Source organism: Solanum pennellii, chromosome 1, assembly GCF_001406875.1.
Source record: "Solanum pennellii chromosome 1, SPENNV200".
Classification (NCBI taxonomy): Eukaryota; Viridiplantae; Streptophyta; class Magnoliopsida; order Solanales; family Solanaceae; genus Solanum; species Solanum pennellii.
Genome location: NC_028637.1, coordinates 104,833,600 through 104,855,154, shown reverse-complemented (window position 1 = coordinate 104,855,154; position 21,555 = coordinate 104,833,600). Strand labels below are relative to the sequence as shown.

Here is a 21,555-nt window from a genome sequence, read left to right as displayed (position 1 = left end):
GAGGCTAATAGGTGCGGAGTGGGGGGGGGAGCCAGTATGGTGGGGTGGGTAGGGGAGGTTGGAATAGATTTTGAAAAATATTTTCTTTAAGTTTTGAAAGAAAGTTATTATCTTTAAATTTGAGGAAGATGAGTTGATTTGGAAAATATTTTTCAAAATATTTGACCCAACCAAATATAAGAAAATTGGAAGATATATTTCGAAAAATATTTTCCTACATACCAAACACACCCTTAGAAGTACATAAAAGCATTATAATTAAAGATAAATTTGTTCAAATTTTAAAATTCAAAAGATGATAAACTAAATTAGGGATGGGAGGGAGAATGCAATTTTGGTATTTGTGGTTCTCTTATTTTGAATTTTTTTAATTTTGTGTTGTGATTTGTTGCAGTCTAGCAGCTCTGTGTTGTTGCTGCCTGTTAGATGAGTGTTGCTGTGATCCCTCTGTAATCTGTGTCTTGTAATTAATTAAGGTCACCTTTTTCTTTTTGCTTTAATTTGTAGTACATACACCAATATATAAGAATTGTATAATGTGAATAAGTTCTTTATGAACACTATTATTGGGAGTTATATTGTTGTAATAATCTTTTTGATTTGAATCATTGAACTTTTATTTCATCTGTTTTTTGGTTGTCTACCTTAGAAATTAGAATTTAATAATCCACAACCCATGGACTTGGTTCCTTATTGAATAGTAATGTACCATATATAGAAGCAGGGCGGCACCAAGCTGGAGCATGAGGGTCCATTTAACTTTTTAGCTATAAATTAATTTTTGAATATCTTTATACGAGGTTGATGATAATTTTTTAATGAATATGTAATAGATTATAGCTGTTGTGTCTTTTCCGTGTAGAGTTGTCAAAATGGACTGACTTGATTCAATTCAACTCAAACCTAATGAGCTAAAGAGTTAAATTGATTGGGACCTGACCTTTTAAATTATAGGGCTTATAGAATAACAGTTCAATCTAGTCCTAAGCGGGCCAAGATAGGAACGGATCGACTCTTCAACCAAAAAAGGAACAACATTTTCCTCAAAGAAAAGATACGAACATTGTTGTCCGATGAATACGATATCAATACATATATAAATTCATTCATAAACTACACATATTTCAGTGAATATTTACAAAATATACAACATTCATAAAATTCATCTGAGCAAAAAAACATTACATGATTACTATTTTCATAAACAAGACAATAAAGAAGAAGTGAAAAATTAGGCATAAAACAAAAATAAGAGAGGTCAAAGATTCATAATAGAACAATGAACTTGGGCTAATAAGAAAAATTTAGTAGGATAATGACCCCAAAATGTAAAAGATATGAAAAAATATGATTTTGATTTTATATTGATATTTCAAAAATAATGATTGACAAAATCTTAATAAGTAAAACATTAAAAATATATATAATAAATATTTTCAAAATTCACAGCCTGCGCGCTGGGCTTCGAGGCTTACGGATTGAGCCTACGAGGCCAGCGGGCCAAATGAAGCTGGGCTAAAGCTTTATGCCTAGATGGGCCGAAAAAATTGAGTCCAACCCCATTTATTTCAGTGTAAATTACATAAATCCCATGTAATTTTAATATGAAATTACACTCTATCTTAATAAATTTCTAGTACCTTAAAAATTAAAAAATTCGGATACAATAATTGAAGTTCGGATATATTAATATGATGTTTGGGTACAGTAAAAATTATCACTGATACACTAATATGTAACTCGAATACATTAAAAATTAGTTCAGATACATTATGTGTAGTTCAGATACATTAAATACCAACTCGAATACATTTAATAGTGGTTCAGATACATTAATATGCAGCTCAGATACAATTAGAAAAAAGTAATAGGAGATAATGAAAATAAGTAAATCAAAAGGTGTGTATTTCTATAATTTTGCTTTTGTTTCAAGGATTATGTTGAATTGGCCTAGCAGGCCAAACTCATTTTGAGAGCTCTATTAATGTGTTTTTTCCTTTGTATTTTAATGTTTTTAGTGATTTTTTTTGACGACTTCACCAGATATGTGAAGGATGTAATACTGTAAACTACAAACCAAAATTGAAGTTCCATATCTTCACCCACCCCCTTTTTCTGTTCCCTAAATCTTTTTATTGCACAGCCAGTTTGTAAATCCATCACCATTAAGCATATAAAAAGGCCCAAATCAACGCAAACATGTCAAAATGAAAGTTTTTTTCAAGTATATCTAGGTAAGATATTTTTTATTAAAAATAATTTCGTATTAATTTTTTTTTTAATTAAGAAAGAAAGAACATATATATAATTAACTTCACCACAATTTTGACAGTAGGAAAGATAACTAATACAGAGGAAAAAACAAAAGAGTTTTTTCATATTTCATATGATTAATTTAACGACATAATTTGAGGCAAAGAAAAAAATGAATATACTTTTCGAGAACATGTATTTTGTTGCCTAACGTAACAAAACTAAGCAGGAAGCAAAGCATTAATCATGTGCCGCACATTTATTCGATCTTTTTCATTTTAATAGGCATTTACTAACTGTCCCATCGAATTTCCCATTAACAATGTCCATCAAGTAATAATGCGAAAAAAATTACAATAAGGATCTATAAAAAAAAATTATTCTCTTGGTAGGGTTGTCAAATATGTACGTGCATCTTTAAATTCCTTCCCCACTTTCCTTCACATTCTAAATACATGCAATATTAAACTAGGGAATGTATATTTACTTGAATACTTTTTGACACGAATCGAAAAGAAATAAGAAATATTTCAACGCGTGAATTTCATATTTTATTCCTAATTAGAGGACGTATTTCAGATAATATTAAGATAATCGATTAGATCTTATGTGTAAACAAAATAAAATAGCAGAGATACTAAATAGATTAAGTAATCCACTTACATAATAACAAAAATATTCGAAGTAAATTTTGTATGTATATAGTTTTAAATAATATCGTAGGAACTTTTCTTTTTGGCATGACAATATAATTTCAATTTCAATGTTAACACCAAGTTGTTATATATAATTAATTATTATTTCATTCATCCTAGAATTCAAACTTAAGCTAATTAAGGTCTAAAGATGAAAATAGAAGTTCGGAGCCTAAAGAGTATAAAATATTAATAAAAATTTTAAAATGGTATATAAAATTTTATATTAATTAAAACGGTAAAATCGCTGGAACAACAGCGATTCCTCCACTGAAAAAAGCAAAATCGCTATTACTGTATTTTTAAATTAAAAAAAAAAATCGCTGCCTAGGCAACGATTTTTGTAATTTTTTTAAAAACAGAAATCGCCGCCTTGGGCAGCGATTTTCTTAAAAAAAGATTTTTTTTATAGAAAAAATCACATTTTGCAAAATCACTACAGTAGCAGCTATTTTGCTTTTTTCGAAGAAGGAAATCGCTATTGTTCTAGCGTTTTAACTAATATAAAATTTTATATACCGTTTAAAATTTTTATTAATATTTTATATTCTTTAGGCTCCGAACTCAGAAAAATAGATCATATTTATCCGTAAAAGTAGTAAATAGTGACGTTGTTGTATTTATGATTTTATATAATATAGTTGTGCCGCGTATAATAATAAAATAATTGTTTGTCATGAATAACCGACCCAGGTGTCACCTTGACACAACATATTCAAACAATATAAATACAACATTTTTTCTAATGTTCATATTTTCCCCCCCCAAATTTAAACTCAGATTTAACTCAAAAAATATGAGTGAAGTACCAAAGCAAACATCTTATCCCTACCCCGCTCCAGGTAAATTCAATGAAATAAGCTAAAATTGCACGTAGCTAACAAATGTTTTTTTTTTTAAAAAAAAAGTATAGTGTAATTTTTTTATTTAATGTAACAGGTTATTACGAGGGACCTCCAGTGATGGCACCCCCTATATATACCTATACTGCTGCTCCCCCTAGAAGACAATCAGGTTTACTCGAGGCTTGGTAAATATTATTTAATTCGTTTCGATTTTAATTTATGTGATACCGATTTATTTATTACTTTTAAAATGTTTATGATTTGGTTGCAGCTTGGCAACTTTATGTTGTTGTTGCCTCCTTGACTCTTGCTGTTGGGATCCTTTCCTCTGTATTTAGCTGTCCTAAGTCTGAGTGTTGTTTCAAGTGATGAATATAGTAATACTTTTGATGTTTTTAATTGTACTATTATTCACGAGATTATCACCAGGCAAAAGGGATACATAGTAACGGATTTCATACGTTATATATTATGTATACATGAAGCATCTCGTGTTTTCGTTACCCTTTGAGAATGGGTCTCCCCTGTTTAGAGGTGTAATGCAGATAATTCATTGCAATATTTGATTTCACTTTGACGCATATATTGGTGACCGATTGAACATGTGATCGTGATGATATATTATATTATGGTGAAATATTGATTTTATTTGACGCATAGATTGAACACGTGACCTTGAGTGAGAGATTTTGGTGAATTAACTTTTTCTAAGTACGCTATTCTTTGTTAATTTTCTTTTACTGTTCAATTTGTTTTTACCATATTAAGCTAATGGAAGGTGTTGTTAGACAGTCCTGCTATAGCTTATATTAGTTAGTGGTAGTTTGTGTGTATATGTTGTGAAGTTTTATGACATACAACCCAATGGAATATTAGCCAATATAGTAGATTTGGAGCTTCTTATATCTATGAGAAAAACCCAAAGAAAAAGTAAGTCAGAATATTATTGATCCTTTTGGAGGTAGGATGTGAAAAAAAGAAATTTGGATTTTCATTTGAGTTGTTCATATATATATATATAAGAATAAATATATTTTGGTATTTATGCCAAAGCATGATTTGGATTTGGTAAAAGAGATCAATTTATTTGCTTAATTTATTCTCAGACAGATCATAAATCTAATCATCCTTCTAGTTCTAGGTTAGCAAACAATCTTTTATAATTGGATCAGAGAAACAATCAGGAAGTTGGTTGACATAAAATGCTTACACGATCAACAATGATTGAATTAAAATGTCAGAGGAAAAGCTCAAAATAATCCAGGCTAAGGCTCAAAGTGATCCTTGAGTTTTCAAATGTAACACTGATAATCTCTCATGTTTGCAATATCAGTATACTTTTGATCCTTCCGTAAAAATTTACCTATTTTTAACATTAATTTTGTTCAAAATTTTATATAAGGAATGTCTAATCATCTTTATATATATATATATATATATATATATATATAATAGAAATAATAACTCTATTTGAAAGAAGGTGATAAGAAAAACACTTTTTGTTCACTACAAATATTATTGCATCTAAATTAAAAACTTAACATATGAATTTGAAGGAAAAGAAAAAATTGTAGTATTGCACAGTGAAATTATCGTTATAAATTTCACGACTTTACCTGCAATACAATTTCTACTAAACAAAACAAAGTGTTTTTCTTCTCACGTTCTTTCATATGGAATTGTTATTTCTACTTAATAAATAAAATGATTATTGAGCATCTCATACATAGGTTATGAATAAATCAATACTAAAAAATAGATAAAATTTTAGAAAAGGACCAAAAATGTACCAATATTGCAAACTTGATTATTAGTGCGCCATCTGAAAACTCAAGGATCACTTTGAAACTTAACCTAAAGAAAAGAGACTATTCTGATCTTTTTCCTCAAAATGTTATCCCACACAACTTTAGTATTAGCCACAAAATTATAATAATAATAATAACAACAATAATAATAATAATAATATTTTTCGAGCGTAGAAGAAACATATTCCACGCATTAATTGTACTATAGCAACATGAGAGTAAAAAAAAACATTATGAGTAATTAAAAAAAAGAGACAAATGGTGCAAATACGTGTGAAAGACGTGGGGGCATAATTTCTCCCTATTATATGATGTAACTTCACTAAAACTAAAGATCGTGTGTCAAGTCGGTTCGTAGACAGGACTGAAATCTCCACATTCACCCCCTTTTTTGTTTTTGTATTTTTTAATAATAAAAAGAATCACTTATAATAAACGAACAAAATGTGACAAAAATCAAAGGAAGAATGCACTTTCTCATATTTGTTATCACCCCAAAAATCAAACCGATGTCATTTACTTTTAAGCATCAATCAATTCATTGTGTTTGCACCATAATCAAGTCGAGTAAATAGAGAAACAAATAATATATATAAACTTAAGTTTTTATTACTAATTTATTTCGTATATTTTCTTATACGTGTAAATCTTTCTAATATTCCATATTCAACATTTTTCCCTACCAAACACACCGAAATTAAAAAAAAATAAATCAGTTTTTGGTTAGATTATATCTCAGCCATTTTACTAGCTCTTTGCAAAATTAGTTATTGAACAAATTTCTTTGTTGGAAAAAAACGTAAAATTTGTGAGTATAAAAGGAGAAATTTTCAACAACAAAAAACAAACAAACACAACCAATAATATTTTTTTAGAATTAGTCCAAACCGGAATCTAAAATCCAGCACATTCACACATGTTTTGGACCTTACAAACCTCCAGCTGTCAATTGGGCTTCTTAGCCCAAAAACAACTCAAGGCCCAATTACCATCTTAGCCGGCTTACCCTAATTCTCTTCACCAAAACATACAAACGCCGCCTGCAACTCAAAACTAATCTACCTCGCCGGCGGGAACAAAAATCCGGCGATTCTTTCACGGAAAATTGCTGCCGGACAACCAGATCAGCTCAGATATCATCGGTAAACTACCATACCACAGATCTAAAAAGCTTTCTGTTGAAAAACTCCCTCATCGGAAAAAAAAAGAAAAAAAAATAGAAGTTTATTTTGGGAATTTGCAATGAAAAAAAAGTATGTGAAGAAGAGAAATTAGATCTGGATTTGTAAATTTGTAATGGTAATAATAGAAGGTTCTAGGAGATCGAGGAAGACGTGGGGTAGTGGGGTGTAGGGGTAGGGGTGCTTTTTATATTTGTAAAGAATGTGACGCCACCTATACATTAGCTAATTTTAGTTGTCTTTACTCTTTTGTAGGACCCAAAAAAGGTGATAAAATATTTTTTTTAATCATTTACACCCTTCAAGTATTTGGATTCCCACTTTGCCCTCTTCATTGTCTACCATTATATAATTTGGTGCCTAAAAAAATTATGATCACCCTCTTTGTTTATTGTTTGGGATTAGGAAACAAAGTACCAAGACTTTTTTTTCCATGTTCCACCTATTTAACGATTTATATTACAGTTCGATTATTCATATTCACATTATATAAAATTTTATCGATAGAAAAGTGTTCTTATTAAGGAGTTTTCTAAACAGTATATGAGTAGCTTGTATGTATAAATATATAAAATATAATTTTATAGATGTTTAATTAAAACGTGTCATCAGATGTTGAATTGTTATATTAGGATATGAAAATCTCTATTTTATATTTGTTTCTATTTTTCTATAATTTATTAACGCAACATCTTAAAATATTTCATTACCTAATTTAGAAATTAAATTTTACAATTATATTAAAAGCTTTAATATTCACTTTAAAAATTTTAAATATAAAAATAAAATTCCATTTTTTTTTCAAGAGGGGTACAAGTGGGAATTATGGAAAAAGGAAAGTCGGCTTTTAAAAGGTTGATGGGCAAAAATTACAAAACATTAAACAAAGGTTCCATTGTTTGACAGTATCTTCCTGACACGTCAACACTTTCATCTATGCGCGTTTTGCTTCTCTTTCACGATTTCATGTGTATTCCCTCTGCCACGTCATCCACCCCCACACCCCCCTTTTTAAATTATCAGTGGGTCCCACTCCCTTCAAAAACCCTAAATTCAGGACACATGCGACCCAAATTCACTTCAAACTCAAACTACAACGCCTCCCTCTCCCTCTCTTCTACTTTTCCTTATCATTCAATTTTTTACAAAAAAAAATAAAAAAATCTTCTATTTAAACCCCTGCTCAACTGACCCCAGATCTGTCGCCACGTGTGTATTTGCTTAAATCTTAGCCGTTCATGACAGATTGTCTCGGTCAGTTTCTCAGACAGCAAACGAATTTTTATACATCGTTAGATTAAAAGACGAGGTGTGATCAGCGGGTTAGAATCTGCCCGAAATTCGCACGGGCAGATCTCATCGCCTTTAAGAAGCGATGCCCTCTCGTTCTCATTCCTCGCTCAATCCCTTCAAACCCTTGCCTTCATTTGGGTTCCAACATTTATAGAGTTTTCTTTTTACTTCCTTCTTTGGTTGATTAAAGCCGGAAATTGAAGGTCGGGTGGAGTTTCGGTAGATTCCGGCAGGCGCGTAGCTGTCACGTACCTTTTTAATTTCATGATTTCAACACCATTTGATAACGATAAATTCCACCAGAAGGACGCCGGTATTAAGATTTGCCGGTGTAATTCATGGCATCCGCCGTCTTAGCTAGCCGGAATGAATCTAGCTGGGCTCAGTCTGGTGGTGCCGGTGGTGGATTCATGGGGAAAACCCCTTATTCTCATACGCAACTGAACCCTAATCACAACCCTAACCCTAAGAAGAAGCAGAAGCAATTCCATCACACCTCTAATGGTCGGCATATGGATGATTCGCCGGCAGTGACGCAAACGGCGTCTGATGATGCCTACTCGTTCAATCAACGGCCGATTGAATCAACGACCAACGTTGACGGCCTTAATTTCGGAGGATATTTGACTTTTAACGTCGTCTCTTACAACAAAGTCGAGGTCAATGAGCTACGGAGTCGGCTGATGGCGGAGGTCGAACAGATCCGAAACCTCAAGGATCGAATCGAATCCGGTCAATTGAGCACCACCAACCCCAGATCTCAAGGCAAATCGAAGAAACTATCTGGAAATAAGCGGCCTACCCCTTCCGGATCCAGTAAGGATCTGAAGAAGCTCCCAAACGGAGTTGAAAATAGGAATTTTGGTAATCCTGGTGGTGGTGTGGGTGGTGTGAAGGCCATCGGAACGGAAAGTATGATGAAGGAATGTAGGCAGATTTTGGCAAAGCTGATGAAGCACAAAAATGGGTGGATTTTCAATATCCCTGTTGATGCTGAAGCCTTGGGTCTTCATGATTACCACCAAATTATTAAGCGACCCATGGATTTGGGGACGGTTAAATCAAATTTGGCTAAGAATTTTTACCCTTCCCCTTTTGAATTTGCTGCTGATGTTAGGCTTACTTTCAATAATGCCTTGCTGTATAACCCTAAAACAGATCAAGTTAATGGCTTTGCTGAGCAGCTTCTCGGACGATTTGAGGACATGTTTAGACCGCTCCAGGATAAAATGAATAAGCTTGAAGGCGGCAGGAGGGATTATCACCCTGTAGATGAGTTGCAGGGGAGTTCTTGGAATCACATACCTACTCCCGAGAGAGTGAAGAAACCCACACCCACCCCAGTCCCTCACATTTCAAAGAAGCAAGAGCGGATGCAAAATCATTCTAGTGCGTCAACACCCTCTTTGCCAGTGCCACCACCCAATCCACCAGTCCGACAGCAGTCACCATTGTCAACTCCGTCCCCAGTGAGGGCACCAGCTGCGAAGCCTCAATCAGCTGCTAAAGTTCCTACTATGGGAAAGCAACCTAAACCGAGGGCCAAGGATCCAAATAAAAGAGAGATGAATATGGAGGAAAAGCATAAATTAGGAGTTGGGTTGCAAAGTTTGCCACAAGAGAAGATGCCGCAGTTGGTGCAGATTATAAGGAAGAGGAATGAACATTTAGCCCAAGACGGTGATGAGATTGAGCTGGACATTGAGGCCCTTGACACCGAGACTCTATGGGAGCTTGATCGGTTTGTGACCAATTGGAAGAAGATGGTTAGCAAAACTAAGAGGCAAGCCTTGATGATGAACAATTTGGGACCACCATCCGCCAGTGCTGCAGCTTCTGCTGCAACTACATCCGTTGCCGAAGCAGATGGGGTAATGCTATATTGCATTTTTCTTGAATCTGTTTGATGAGCACATTCTGTGCGCCTGTGCTTTTGTCTGATTGGAAGTTCTAACATAATGTGTTTCTTTTGCAGCCTACTACTAGTGAGAAAAACGATTCCTTCAAAAAGGCCAAGAAGGGTGATGTTGGTGAAGAGGATGTAGAGATAGAGGATGATGAACCAGCTACCCATTTTCCTCCAGTAGAAATTGAGAAGGATGAAGGTGGTGGGCGGGATCAAGAGAATGGTGGTGGTGGTGGTAGTAGTAGCTCTAGTAGTTCTAGTAGCTCAAGCAGTGGCTCCTCCTCTTCTAGTGGTATATGTTCTACTTCAAATGCCAAAAAAATGATATTTTTTGCGACTCAATTAGAGCAGATTAATTGAACATTAGTTTCTTATGCAGATTCTGATTCAGGAAGTTCATCCGGAAGTGACTCTGATGCTGATGATGCACACTCTTGAGATTTGTTGATTCTAGCAGTGCATATGTTGTTGCTGAATTTTCTTTTATCGAGGTATAAAGTTGGGGACTCGAATTCTGAGAAGTTGGGGAAAACCAGCTGTTGTAAACACATGGGCAACCTAGGAAGAAAAATTGATCTGCTTATATGACTAGGCAAAATCAAAAAGCTCAGGGAACTTTGTAGTGTTGATGGCAGAGAAGTTATGGCGTTAGGGATCACAAGTTTAGGAATTTTAGAGATGGTCCCTCCGTTAATGAGGGTGAGATATGTAGATAGATAGTTGAGGAGAAGACACCTTTTGTACAGTTGGTTTACACTAAATATTTGATTTTTCTTGAAGATAACACACGACACATTTCTACTTCTTTGGTTTCAAGCTCCATCAACTTAAAACATATTGTTTGTGGTACATTCTGTTGGTCGGTGGACAAGCCACTAATTGTGCCAACAACTTTGAGAAAAAAGAAATGTGGCAAATATGTTAAAAACTGCTGGCCTGCACTTTTTGTTAACCATGTTCTGATCGACCCTAAAATGATTGGGAATGGTTTATTTTGGCCTGAGAGCAGAAAGAAGATTTAAGAAAGCATTCAACCCTGTTTGAAGAGAATGGTGTATGTGAACAATTATTTTCATATATTTAAATTCTTAGGTACTTTAATGGGTAGCTGTGCAGTAACAGTAAGTGCTGGTAGAAACTTTCCTTTGTAAAGACGTAAACTATCTCCTTTCACGTGAAGGATCCAAATATGGCAGAAATGACGGACTCAACTAAAATTCTACACATGTGTACATTTTTATGGGAAATATACACAGCCACATACATATGTATTAAGTTTGCACTATGACTAATAAGCCAAAAAATTGAAAAATCGACCAGCTAACTATAGTAACATATGTCCACACAAAATGTAAGTCATCAAATTGAATAGTTATCCGGATGGTGGCATTATCTGAGTCACAGAACAAAGCCAGATAAATATACTGTTTAGAATATTAATTCAGATCCTCAAAAAGTGGTAGTACTTCAATATACCTTGATGTGTTTAAAAAAACTTGCTTTGCTTGAGTTGAACTCCAACTTTAAAGTGGTGTGGCAAATAGTTTTTACATTGGCCTGACTTTATACGTCATAACTCATAGGAGAGTCAATGAGGTGCCACCACCCAAAACAAATATATTATACAAGAAAGTGTTAAGACCAAACTACCAGATTGAACAGTAGGAGAATACCATTTATTAACTGTTTGGTCTTTACCAGCCTTTGGTTGAAATCCTAAGTCCAACACCAACTGAAGTGAGATTACAAGTCAAGCAATTTATTTGTTCTGTTCGTGATAGTGACTCAAAGGATCATCTACTACCAAATCCTGTTAAACACATGGGAAACTTCCAACCACTTGGTTTTTAAACTGACATATCTTACTCGTTCAGCTGCTTGCGGAGCAGGGAGTCTATGTTTTCCACAAACATATATGTTAACAGCGACATCCTGTCAAAATTGAAGCTGCTGTATGATCATCAATGTCAATGTCTCTCAATTTTTAAATCTATAAAAGCAATTCACTGATTCAGGATATAGAAGAGAACTTGGCTTTTTCAAAAGTACTTCCTTTAAATATACATAAAACCGCCTGAGGTGAGACTTTTAGCATCAATTACCTTTCTTGTGCTTGATCACAGAGAGCTGGATGGATTCCCCAAATTTTGTTCTGTAGAATTTCAGACCAAACTATGCACGTTTAGAAATGCCGGAGCTAGGTTATCCAACAGCAAAAAAGAATTGGGAGGCCTAAAGCAAGGGACTCTGGTTAAGCAAAGGCACAAGAAACATTCAACTAGGGTGTAGGCTAGCAACTTATTAGGGTGCTACAAAATGAAGCATCAAAAAATGTCACCTGTCTTTAGAGCTGAGAATCCATATCCTGCAATTTATTCAATGCTTCTTCATCATCACAGCTCAAGGACCTGAATATTGAAACATAAAGAATGTTCCACAATGTGGTTAGAAATCTCATGAAATAAGCTCCAAGATCATTAGCTTTAACAGCACTTGACACAACATGAGGTACTTAAACACTTCTTCAAGAATTTTCACAGCAGTAGCTTAGCATTTGAAATGGTAAACATAGGCCACCTAAACTTCTCCAATCTAAAAGTTGTCACCTCAGTTCCAAGAGTTGAAGAGAATAAACCTTATATCCAGATTTAGATGCTTCAAGCTATTGGGAAGTGACTCTACAACCCAACCTTTAATAAATTCCGATTTGAAATAAGTTATAGATTTTAAGCTGTTGAACAAATGTCCCAATTGTGAGGGTTTGCATAGATAGAGTTGCAACAACCCTAGCACAGAACATTGATGGCAACAACAATAAACCTTTTGCGGAACCAATTTCTGAAGCAAGACCTTCATCGAGGAACATGTGAACCAAGTTCTGAATGATAAGCATGCACAAAGACTCTAGTTTCGAATTCAGCCATCGACTATTTACTTGTTTTGTCTTTTTAATGTAATCAAATTTGCCTTTGCTATATTTCTGTAAAGCCACAGTAACTTCCACTGTTCTACCATCATCATGCTTGACCCGCTCAGACATTTCTGTCAAAAAAAGTGTTGGCTGGCTTTGAATAGCACATCTTTGTAAGACAGGATGTTGTAAGTGCATGAAGCGGGCCATGAGATGATGAAAGAAGAGATCCTTCAATGATAACTTCACAAAAGTCTCTCTAGAATATTCTCAGTATCTTCTACTGCTGTGTCATCCTTGCAGCCTCTATTTGTTTCTTTATGGATTTAAAGCTGGTGAGGGATCAAAAATCTGTACAACATTATCAGGTAAAAGATTATTTACGAAGGAATACCATACACTATGCTCGTGGCAGGCAGAAAGTGGAATCATGTGCATCGAAAACCAGAAGATTAAAACATGAAAGAACCTTTTCAAGAAAAAAAAGGGCAGGCCGGTGCATTAAGCTCATGCTATTCGCGGGGTTCGAGGAGGGCTGGACCATAAGAATTTACTATACACAGTCTTACCCTGCATTTTTGCAAGTCTTCTCCAAAACTTGAACGGTTGAACCCATGACCTCCTGGCCACATAACAATAACTAAGCTAGTTACTCCAAGGCTCCCCCCTCAAACCTTTTCAAGGTAGGAGGGTGAAAAAGTCTAGTAGCCTGCTGGTGCTATATAGAAAAGGCAGAAGCTTGCCAAACTCTTTATTTTCAACACCAGCTTTTCATGTATAGTAAACGCAAGAAGCAAAACATCAATTTCTGTAGCACCTTCAAATCACTCTTTTAGTTCAGGAGCTTCAAGTAGATGATTTACGAAGCTTTAACAGGTAGCTGGCAAGACAAAAATACGGATGGTGAACTGCTAAACAGAATACATCTTACGGAAAGACCAACTAGAGGAAAAGCACAAGTTCACTTATTGCAAACAGCTAAACTGGCAACATGACAAAGGCACATATCTTCCTGGGTAAGTGCAATAGCAAGAGGTGTTATTTTTAGGGCAGTAAGATGCTGCAGGGTAGGAGGAAGAGATGATGTTTAATATACAAGTGAAAAAGATCCTAGAGAAGATTCATATAAGAGATGTATAAGCTCATACAAGTTAATAATGGCACAAGAAAAGCTAATTTGTGAATTTAATTTCAACTAATAACTAGAAGCGTACGTACTAAGCTTATATTTTCAATTCACAGGCTTGTAAAAGTTTAAGTATCTTCATGTCAACCAACTTCAAACTAAGTGAGACGGCAGTCGACTGGACATCTCAGTCATTCTCGGGAATTTCGCCTGCATGCGATCCCCAATTCTTGTTCACCCTGGTTAAATTGTGACCTCATACGATGTGTCAGGTGAGCAACAGCCTCTTCGTCTCAGTATCTAAGTACTTACTTGAAGGATAACAGATCACACTTAGGCCAAGTATCCTACAAAGGGACTCCTGAGAGCCCTCTTGTAAGCAACGTGTCTTTGTTGCCAAAAAGACAAGAGAACCAACAAGTTCTTTACTATAAGGAATGGTCTCATCAGCAATCCACTCCAAAAATTTATTTCCCTGATCAACAAGTTCTTTTTTTTGACACTTTAACCGCAAGAAAAATTACTATAGGAACACAAAATCTCAGTGACAACCATTATTTTGCTTGTTTTTTCCTTCACATTGGGTAGAAAAGGGAGTGGGATTATCATATATTATTATAAGTGTGAAGATCCAAAACCCAAAGTTGAATTACCATTTTACTCCTATAATAGTTAATTATGTTTTAAATATTAGTTCATATGATAGATATTATTAAATAATACTTACTGAAATTAATAACATAATAAAGACCTAATTCAATTCTTAAAGTGGAAATTTATCATCCTTCATTCATAATTGATTTCTAGATAAAATTTTACTAGATAAAAAGATATACATGCATTGGAATAAATAATTTTAAAAATATAGCAATAATGATTTAGCCTTTTAAGTTACCTACTTTTATTATGCTCTTTAAACCATTGTCATTTTTTTAAAAAAAAACTCATATTAAGGTGTTAGGTTAAAGATATCAAAAGGTCACTTCTTGGATCACTTAATTTGTAACGCTTTTATCTTCTATTAGCAGATTCTCCATTTTCCTATATTATGTATTCTACTTTCTCATGTAATCAAGTTATCTCTATTATTTTTTTTATATGAGTTTTTTATGCTCAATGTTTTATTTCTTTATTTTAACTCATTTATTTGTTTGAATATTTCAACTACTAAAGAATTTTGATAATTTGACTTTTTTACGAAAATACAGTCAAGAAATGACGCTAATATTTCATAGTGATGATGTAGTAAGTGAAGCAACACACATTGAACTGTTTCAAGTGGTATCGGTTTCCAGGTAATATATCATTGTTCCTTACATGCAATTAATTGCTTCTATGTAAGTTGATGTGATCTTAATAAATTTTTTGTTTGATTTTTAAACAAAAATCATTATATAGAAGTTGAGACAGAACACTTAATTGGATTCTCGAATATAAAAAAAAGAGTCTTTTACACAAGGACAAGAAGAAAGACTTCTAACTTACTCACTGCATTCATGAAAATCAATGGAATATCCTACAAGACAAAAAGTTGATGTGATTTTTGTCCAAGTGAATCCAACTCACTAACAAAAAAATTAAAGAAAGATTAAAAAAAATGACCATGAAGAGAATAAAAATGAAGATGAAGAGATTCAATGGTGTCTTATACGTTGATGAACCATTGTAACTTTTTTCTTTAAATTTACGAGGAAATAAATTATTGACGAAATTTGTGAAATGTACATATATACCTTTGGGTCGGTAACAAATGTGATAATAGCTAATTCTTGATATATATATATATATATATATATATATATATATATATATAATTTATTTTTTGCAATACAAACTTTGTATGAAGAATTTTAGGATAAACGTGCAACGCACGTTCTCGGAAACTAGTAGTAAAAAAAAAGAATCGAGATTTAAGTAAAATCGGAGTTCTCTAGCAACATGGAAAAGGACTATCCTATATCGGATAATATCAAAATTGAGACATTGCACGAATAACTTTGTTTTAAATGGGGGTAACAAAAAGATAATACGTAAAACTCACAAATGATTAGAGACAATAGCAAGCTTGCAATGCATTCATTTCAGAGGAATATGTTCGAACTCCGAGCACAATTCTGGGCATTCGGATACCAATTATTCTGCCTGAAGAGCTTCAAACAAGTCTGACAAGTACAATATTTCATCGATGTTCTTCAAAATCTACCAAGAAATTAACGATGTCTATACATCAACCACACGTTCAGCTGATGAATTCGTGTAAAGCACCAAGAGGCAACAAAGTGCCATTTCAATAAATAGAGTCTGTTCGCCAAAAATCATACTCACATCTCTAGTGAAAAGATGTCAACACAATTGCATTTTTGCGAGTTAGAATATGGGTATTGGAAAAAATGAATTTCATTTTCAGAAGGAGAGTAGATCTATAGACGCTCCTCTGTTTTGCCTAGAAAAAAAATTATTTCTTCACTTCCTCGTATTCAGCCTCAGGTGGTGATTGATCTCCTCCTTGTGAACCACTTGAGGCACCACCTGAACCGCCACCAGTCATGTGCTCTCCAATCTTGGAAACAGCTTTGTTCGCTGCATCAAGTTTCGACTTGATATCATCAATGTTCTCAGTTCCCATTGCTGCTCTCAAGTCCGAAACAGCTGTCTCAATTTCAGTAACCACCTCTGCCGGGACCTTGTCCCTGTATTCATTCAAGCTCTTTTCAATGCTGTATATGGTAGTATCTGCACTGTTCCTGATATCAATAAGCGTCTTGCGCTCTTGATCCTTCTGCGCATGCATCTCAGCTTCCCTGACCATCTTGTTTATCTCATCTTCCGACAGACCACCAGATGACCGAATGCTGATCTGCTGCTCTTTGCCAGTAGCCTTATCCTTGGCGGACACAGTCACCATTCCATTTGCATCTATGTCAAACATCACCTCTATCTGAGGCATGCCTCTTGGCGCCGGAGGAAGACCTACAAGTTCGAATTCACCCAAGACCTTATTATCAGATGCCATTTCACGTTCACCTTGTAATACCTTAATACCCACTTGAGTTTGGTTGTCAGCAGCAGTAGAAAACACCTGAAATACAAAAGGAAGCAGCACACTGTAACCACTACAAAAAAACATGCATTGGAAATAGAAGTCCAGGACAGACATGTGTCATCTTTCCCAAGATCCATATTTGACCAGAGACAAAATAAAAAATCATACTAGCGATGTCCGAAGAAAATAAAAGTAGTACCAAAAGGTAATTTTCACAAGAAAAACCACATCAAAATTTAATGTTTTGCTTTAAGTGAATTTGAATCCTTGAAATTTTTGTATGAACATAGAATGGTCAGATTTCCTAAAATAGAAAAAAATCTATAGTTCTTGGATGGAAGGAGTACAACACCAGGCGAGACAAGACAATAGTAAAATCAAGAGGAGATCACATTATCCAAAAAACTCACCTGGCTTTTCTTTGTGGGAATGGTGGTATTCCTGTTAATTAACCTAGTAAAGATACCTCCCAATGTCTCAATACCGAGAGATAGCGGAGTTACATCCAAAAGAAGCAACTCTTTAACATTGCCACCGAGAATACCACCTTGAAGTGCCGCTCCCATGGCAACTGCCTCATCTGGATTGACACCTTTGCTTGGGCTTTTACCAAATATCTCAGAAACTATTTCCTGAACCTTAGGAACCCGTGTCATACCTCCAACAAGGAGGACTTCATCCACATCTTTTAAAGATACTCCAGCATCCTTCAAACAATTCTTGCAAGGATTCCTTGTCCTCTCAATTAAGTGGTTCACCAATGTCTCAAATTTTGATCTTGTCAGTGTGATATTCAGATGTTTAGCCCCTGATGCATCGGCTGTGATAAACGGCAAGTTAATATCAGTTTGAGATGTTGATGAAAGCTCTATCTTAGCTTTCTCGGCTGCCTCTCGAAGTCTTTGTAGGGCAAGCTTGTCTTTTGACAGGTCAATCCCCTCAGTCCTCTTGAACTCGCTCACTAAAAACTCTAACAATGCGTTGTCAAAATCCTCTCCTCCTAGAAATGTGTCACCATTGGTTGCCTTGACCTGGTGGAAGTAGCTAGATGAGTTTAGACAGGGGAAAACACAGGAAGATACACAATTTTGAGAGCACCACAAATTTCACTTACTTCAAAAACACCATTTGATATCTCCAGAATTGAAACATCAAAAGTTCCACCACCTAAATCAAAAACAGCAACAAGACCTTCTTTGTTGTTCATACCATAAGAGAGTGCAGCTGCAGTAGGCTCATTAATAATCCTTTGCACATCAAGACCTGCAATTCGCCCAGCATCCTTTGTTGCCTGCCTCTGAGCATCATTGAAATAAGCTGGGACAGTGACCACAGCTTTACTAATAGATTTCCCTAGGTAGGCTTCTGCAGTTTCCTTCATCTTTGTTAGAACAAATGCTCCAATTTGACTTGGAGAATATTGTTGTCCATTTGCTTCAAGCCAAGCATCTCCATTTGAGCCTCTCACAATCTTGTAAGGAACCATCTTCATCTCCTTTTGTGTTTGAGGATCGTCAAAGCGTCTACCAATTAGACGCTTGGTCCCGGAAAGTGTGTTTGCAGGATTGGTCACTGCCTGGCGCTTGGCTGGAGTACCAACAAGTCGTTCTCCCTTCTGGTTAAACGCAACCACAGAAGGAGTTGTTCTTGCCCCCTCAGCATTCTCAATGACTTTAGGATTCTGCATAAACAAGAGCATCAGGAAATATACATAATCCACCAAAGCCATCATAAGTATCACAGAAATGATCTCAACAAAAGTTTTGCATTTCGACAAATATAATCCTTACCTTCCCCTCCATCACAGCGACACAAGAGTTGGTAGTTCCCAAGTCAATACCAATAATTTCATTTCCAGCAGGTTTAGAGCTACAACGGAAGACAATTAAGCTTACAGAGAAACATATGCAACCGCACAAGATGAAAAGAATAAACAATGCTACAAACCGCATACCTGAATGGCCTAGCTAGACCAGCCCATTTAGCACCAAAATGTGACGTGCACCATGAAGGCTTGGTGTTGGAAGCAAACTGCACAAGTAAACGAACAGCCATAATGGATAAAGATTAGACAATTAAAAGCTAGGAATGAGCAACTACTAGCAAGATTTTTCAAACCAATCAACTATTCACTCCCACTCTATTCAAAGCCCATTCAATATTGGCAAAAGTAGTCAATCTTCATTCCTTTGTAGATTTCTTTAAGTTTTTCCGTAACATCTAAATTCAAGGACTTGTCCTAATCAGAGGGGAAGCATTGAAAGCTACAACATATTAAGCTAATCTAGCCTTGCCGGTGTATACTTTTTTTCATAGAAGTAGCTTCTTCTTTAGTGTGTATCGTCCCATCTGTTATCTGTTCAATGTAATTTACCGGACAAGCTCTATAACCATTATCTTGACCTCCCACAGACAATAACAAGCCATAAACTCACAGATAAACGATCAATAACACAAATCAACTTTTTCAAGAATCCAAGAAGCGATGTTTAATTTAATCAAGAGGTCATTTCGGAAATAGTAAGATCAAACCATTGACAATAAGATTTAAAGTAGTTGATGTTCATTTCTATGTAGATTTCTTTAGTTTTCTCCTCTCTCTCTCTCTCTCTTTTTTGGAGAAAAGGCTTCTCAAGTTTTATCATAACATAGTGTTTTCCTAATTTGGGGGGAAGCATTGGGAACTACTACAACATATTAAGCAATCTAATCTTTGAAGTTTATTTTATTTTCCATAACAGTGGCGTCTCTTTGTGGGTGTATAGTACCATCAGTTCTCTGTACAATGTAATTCACCGGAATATCTCTATAACCATAATCTTGATCTCCCACAGAAAATAGAACACATTCTATCGCTAAGCAATCAACAACAAAAATCAACTCTTTCAAGAAATCAAGAAGGGATGTTTATTTCAAATCAAGAAGGTGATATAGTAAGCTAAAACCATTGACTGTAAAATTTAAAATATCAGTAGTGTTCTTTCATAACAGTGGAGTCTGCTTACGGGTGTATGGTCCCATCTGTTTTGTGTTCAATGTAATTCAACGGACAATCTCTATAATCATAATGTTGATCTCCCACAGACAGAGACAATAGAACGAACATATTCTTATTTCTTTACCCATAATAAACTCAGAGCTATAAACTATCAATAACACAAATCAACCCTTTCAAGATATCAAGAAGTGATGTTTAATTTAATAAAAAAATGTTACTAATTTTTTAATTCGGAAACAGTAAGATCAAACCATTCACAACAAGATTTAAAATCTCAGAATATGAAAGATCTAAGAAAAGACAAACATCTTACAATTTTATGGGCAGAACGACGGAGGAGCAGGCCGGCGGAAGTCATCGGCAGAGTGAGACTGGTTCGGCTCGGACCGTGTTAGGGTTTTTATAGGGTTTTAGAATTTACAAAGAAGAAGCCAAATGCCAACCATATATAGCCGCACCATTTAGCAACGCCTAATATAAAAATAATATAATATATTATATTCTTTAAGAATTTCTTCGTTATTGTACTTCTTTCTTTGTTCATTTTCGACTAAAGAAATTTATTTTATGACTATATGCCAATATATTAGTTTGATTACATAATTTTAAATATTTAGTATGTTTTCACTGAAACTTACTTTTATCCCTCATTAATTTGTAAAAAAGAAGAAGTTTAGTACATGATATAGTAATGTATACTATGTATCTAACATCCATAGCTATATTTAAAAAAATTATACATTACAATTATAATATTTCACTCTTTCTAGCATCCTCCTCTTTCTATTTCAGTGTAGTGTTTAATTTTTTTTATTACTACTCATTTAATAAAATTTTTTTTGACTAAATAACTCTTATATATGACCTAATTTGCTCGGAATAAATTCTATAAGTATTTAACTTGTGCGACATAAGTTGTTTAGTATTTCTATAATTTAATTACTCAATATAAGTTTCGAATTTTTTTGTGCAGCTCTCTGTAAATATTGTAGGGATTGAGTTATACATTTAACGACATAACTTGATGGTTGAGAAACTAAACTTCTACCTTACTAGGTATAAAATTTGTAGAAATTAAGTCACGTATTTTATGACATTAACTTTTACTTATGTAATAGAACTTTATCTTAATTCGACAGTGAAAATTAAATTTCGTTTTTTTCAACATAGCTTGTGGTGTCTACACCACCTTTGCCTTGCTTTAACATAAATTCTGTAGAACTCAACTTATTATCCATTTTATAGCATAATTTATGGATTCTGAAATTGGCCTTTTAACTTCGAATAAATAATTGAAAACTTTAAGTTTAACAGAACAAAATATATACCCTCTTATCATCATCTAAAATTTATAAATCAAGGGACATCTTTGTTAATTATTTGTTATTTTAAATATTTCATTATATTTCACGGGATATTTTCGCTTTTTAATTTCAAAACTTGAAGTTAGATATATTTTTCATTAGAATTATTATTTTTATCTACTAGAATATCAA

The 21,555-nt window shown here is 34.4% G+C and overlaps 2 protein-coding genes and 1 long non-coding RNA gene across 3 annotated transcripts in view; 2 read left to right on the top strand and 1 right to left on the bottom strand.

Annotated features, from left to right (window-relative positions):
- Nucleotides 1-624, top strand: part of LOC107028648 — a 2,598-nt gene extending 1,974 nt beyond the window's left edge. Inside the window, exon 3 of the long non-coding RNA XR_001457862.2 lies at nt 395-624. This is a non-coding gene — a long non-coding RNA (uncharacterized LOC107028648). The remainder of the gene's footprint in view (nt 1-394) is intronic.
- A 7,540-nt stretch (nt 625-8,164) lies between these two features.
- LOC107003145 (transcription factor GTE7-like) lies at nt 8,165-10,785 on the top strand. Its single transcript, XM_015201416.2, has 3 exons — nt 8,165-9,946; nt 10,051-10,273; nt 10,361-10,785. Exons 1-3 carry the CDS (start codon nt 8,414-8,416, stop codon nt 10,417-10,419), a joined length of 1,815 nt encoding a protein of 604 aa, XP_015056902.1. The 5' UTR covers nt 8,165-8,413; the 3' UTR covers nt 10,420-10,785.
- A 5,280-nt stretch (nt 10,786-16,065) lies between these two features.
- On the bottom strand, nt 16,066-20,529 carry LOC107007815 (heat shock 70 kDa protein, mitochondrial-like). Its single transcript, XM_015206609.2, has 6 exons — nt 20,373-20,529; nt 19,016-19,092; nt 18,852-18,930; nt 18,176-18,742; nt 17,472-18,092; nt 16,066-17,097 (listed from the first exon to the last, which is right to left on the bottom strand). The coding sequence occupies exons 1-6, from the start codon at nt 20,415-20,417 to the stop codon at nt 16,474-16,476; spliced, it is 2,013 nt and encodes a 670-aa protein (XP_015062095.1). The 5' UTR covers nt 20,418-20,529; the 3' UTR covers nt 16,066-16,473.
- Nucleotides 20,530-21,555: the final 1,026 nt, after the last annotated feature.

Excerpts from the sequence above, each read along its gene's own strand:
- LOC107003145 (XM_015201416.2), top strand. The coding sequence starts at position 8,414 with ATGGCATCCGCCGTCTTAGCTAGCCGGAATGAATCTAGCTGGGCTCAG. Across the intron at positions 9,947-10,050 it reads CCGTTGCCGAAGCAGATGGG|CCTACTACTAGTGAGAAAAA; the intron begins GTAATGCTATAT and ends TTTCTTTTGCAG. Across the intron at positions 10,274-10,360 it reads TGGCTCCTCCTCTTCTAGTG|ATTCTGATTCAGGAAGTTCA; the intron begins GTATATGTTCTA and ends TTTCTTATGCAG.
- LOC107007815 (XM_015206609.2), bottom strand. The coding sequence starts at position 20,417 with ATGACTTCCGCCGGCCTGCTCCTCCGTCGTTCTGCCCATAAAATT. Across the intron at positions 19,093-20,372 it reads GTCGTTCTGCCCATAAAATT|TTTGCTTCCAACACCAAGCC; the intron begins GTAAGATGTTTG and ends TTACTTGTGCAG. Across the intron at positions 18,931-19,015 it reads GGTCTAGCTAGGCCATTCAG|CTCTAAACCTGCTGGAAATG; the intron begins GTATGCGGTTTG and ends CTTCCGTTGTAG.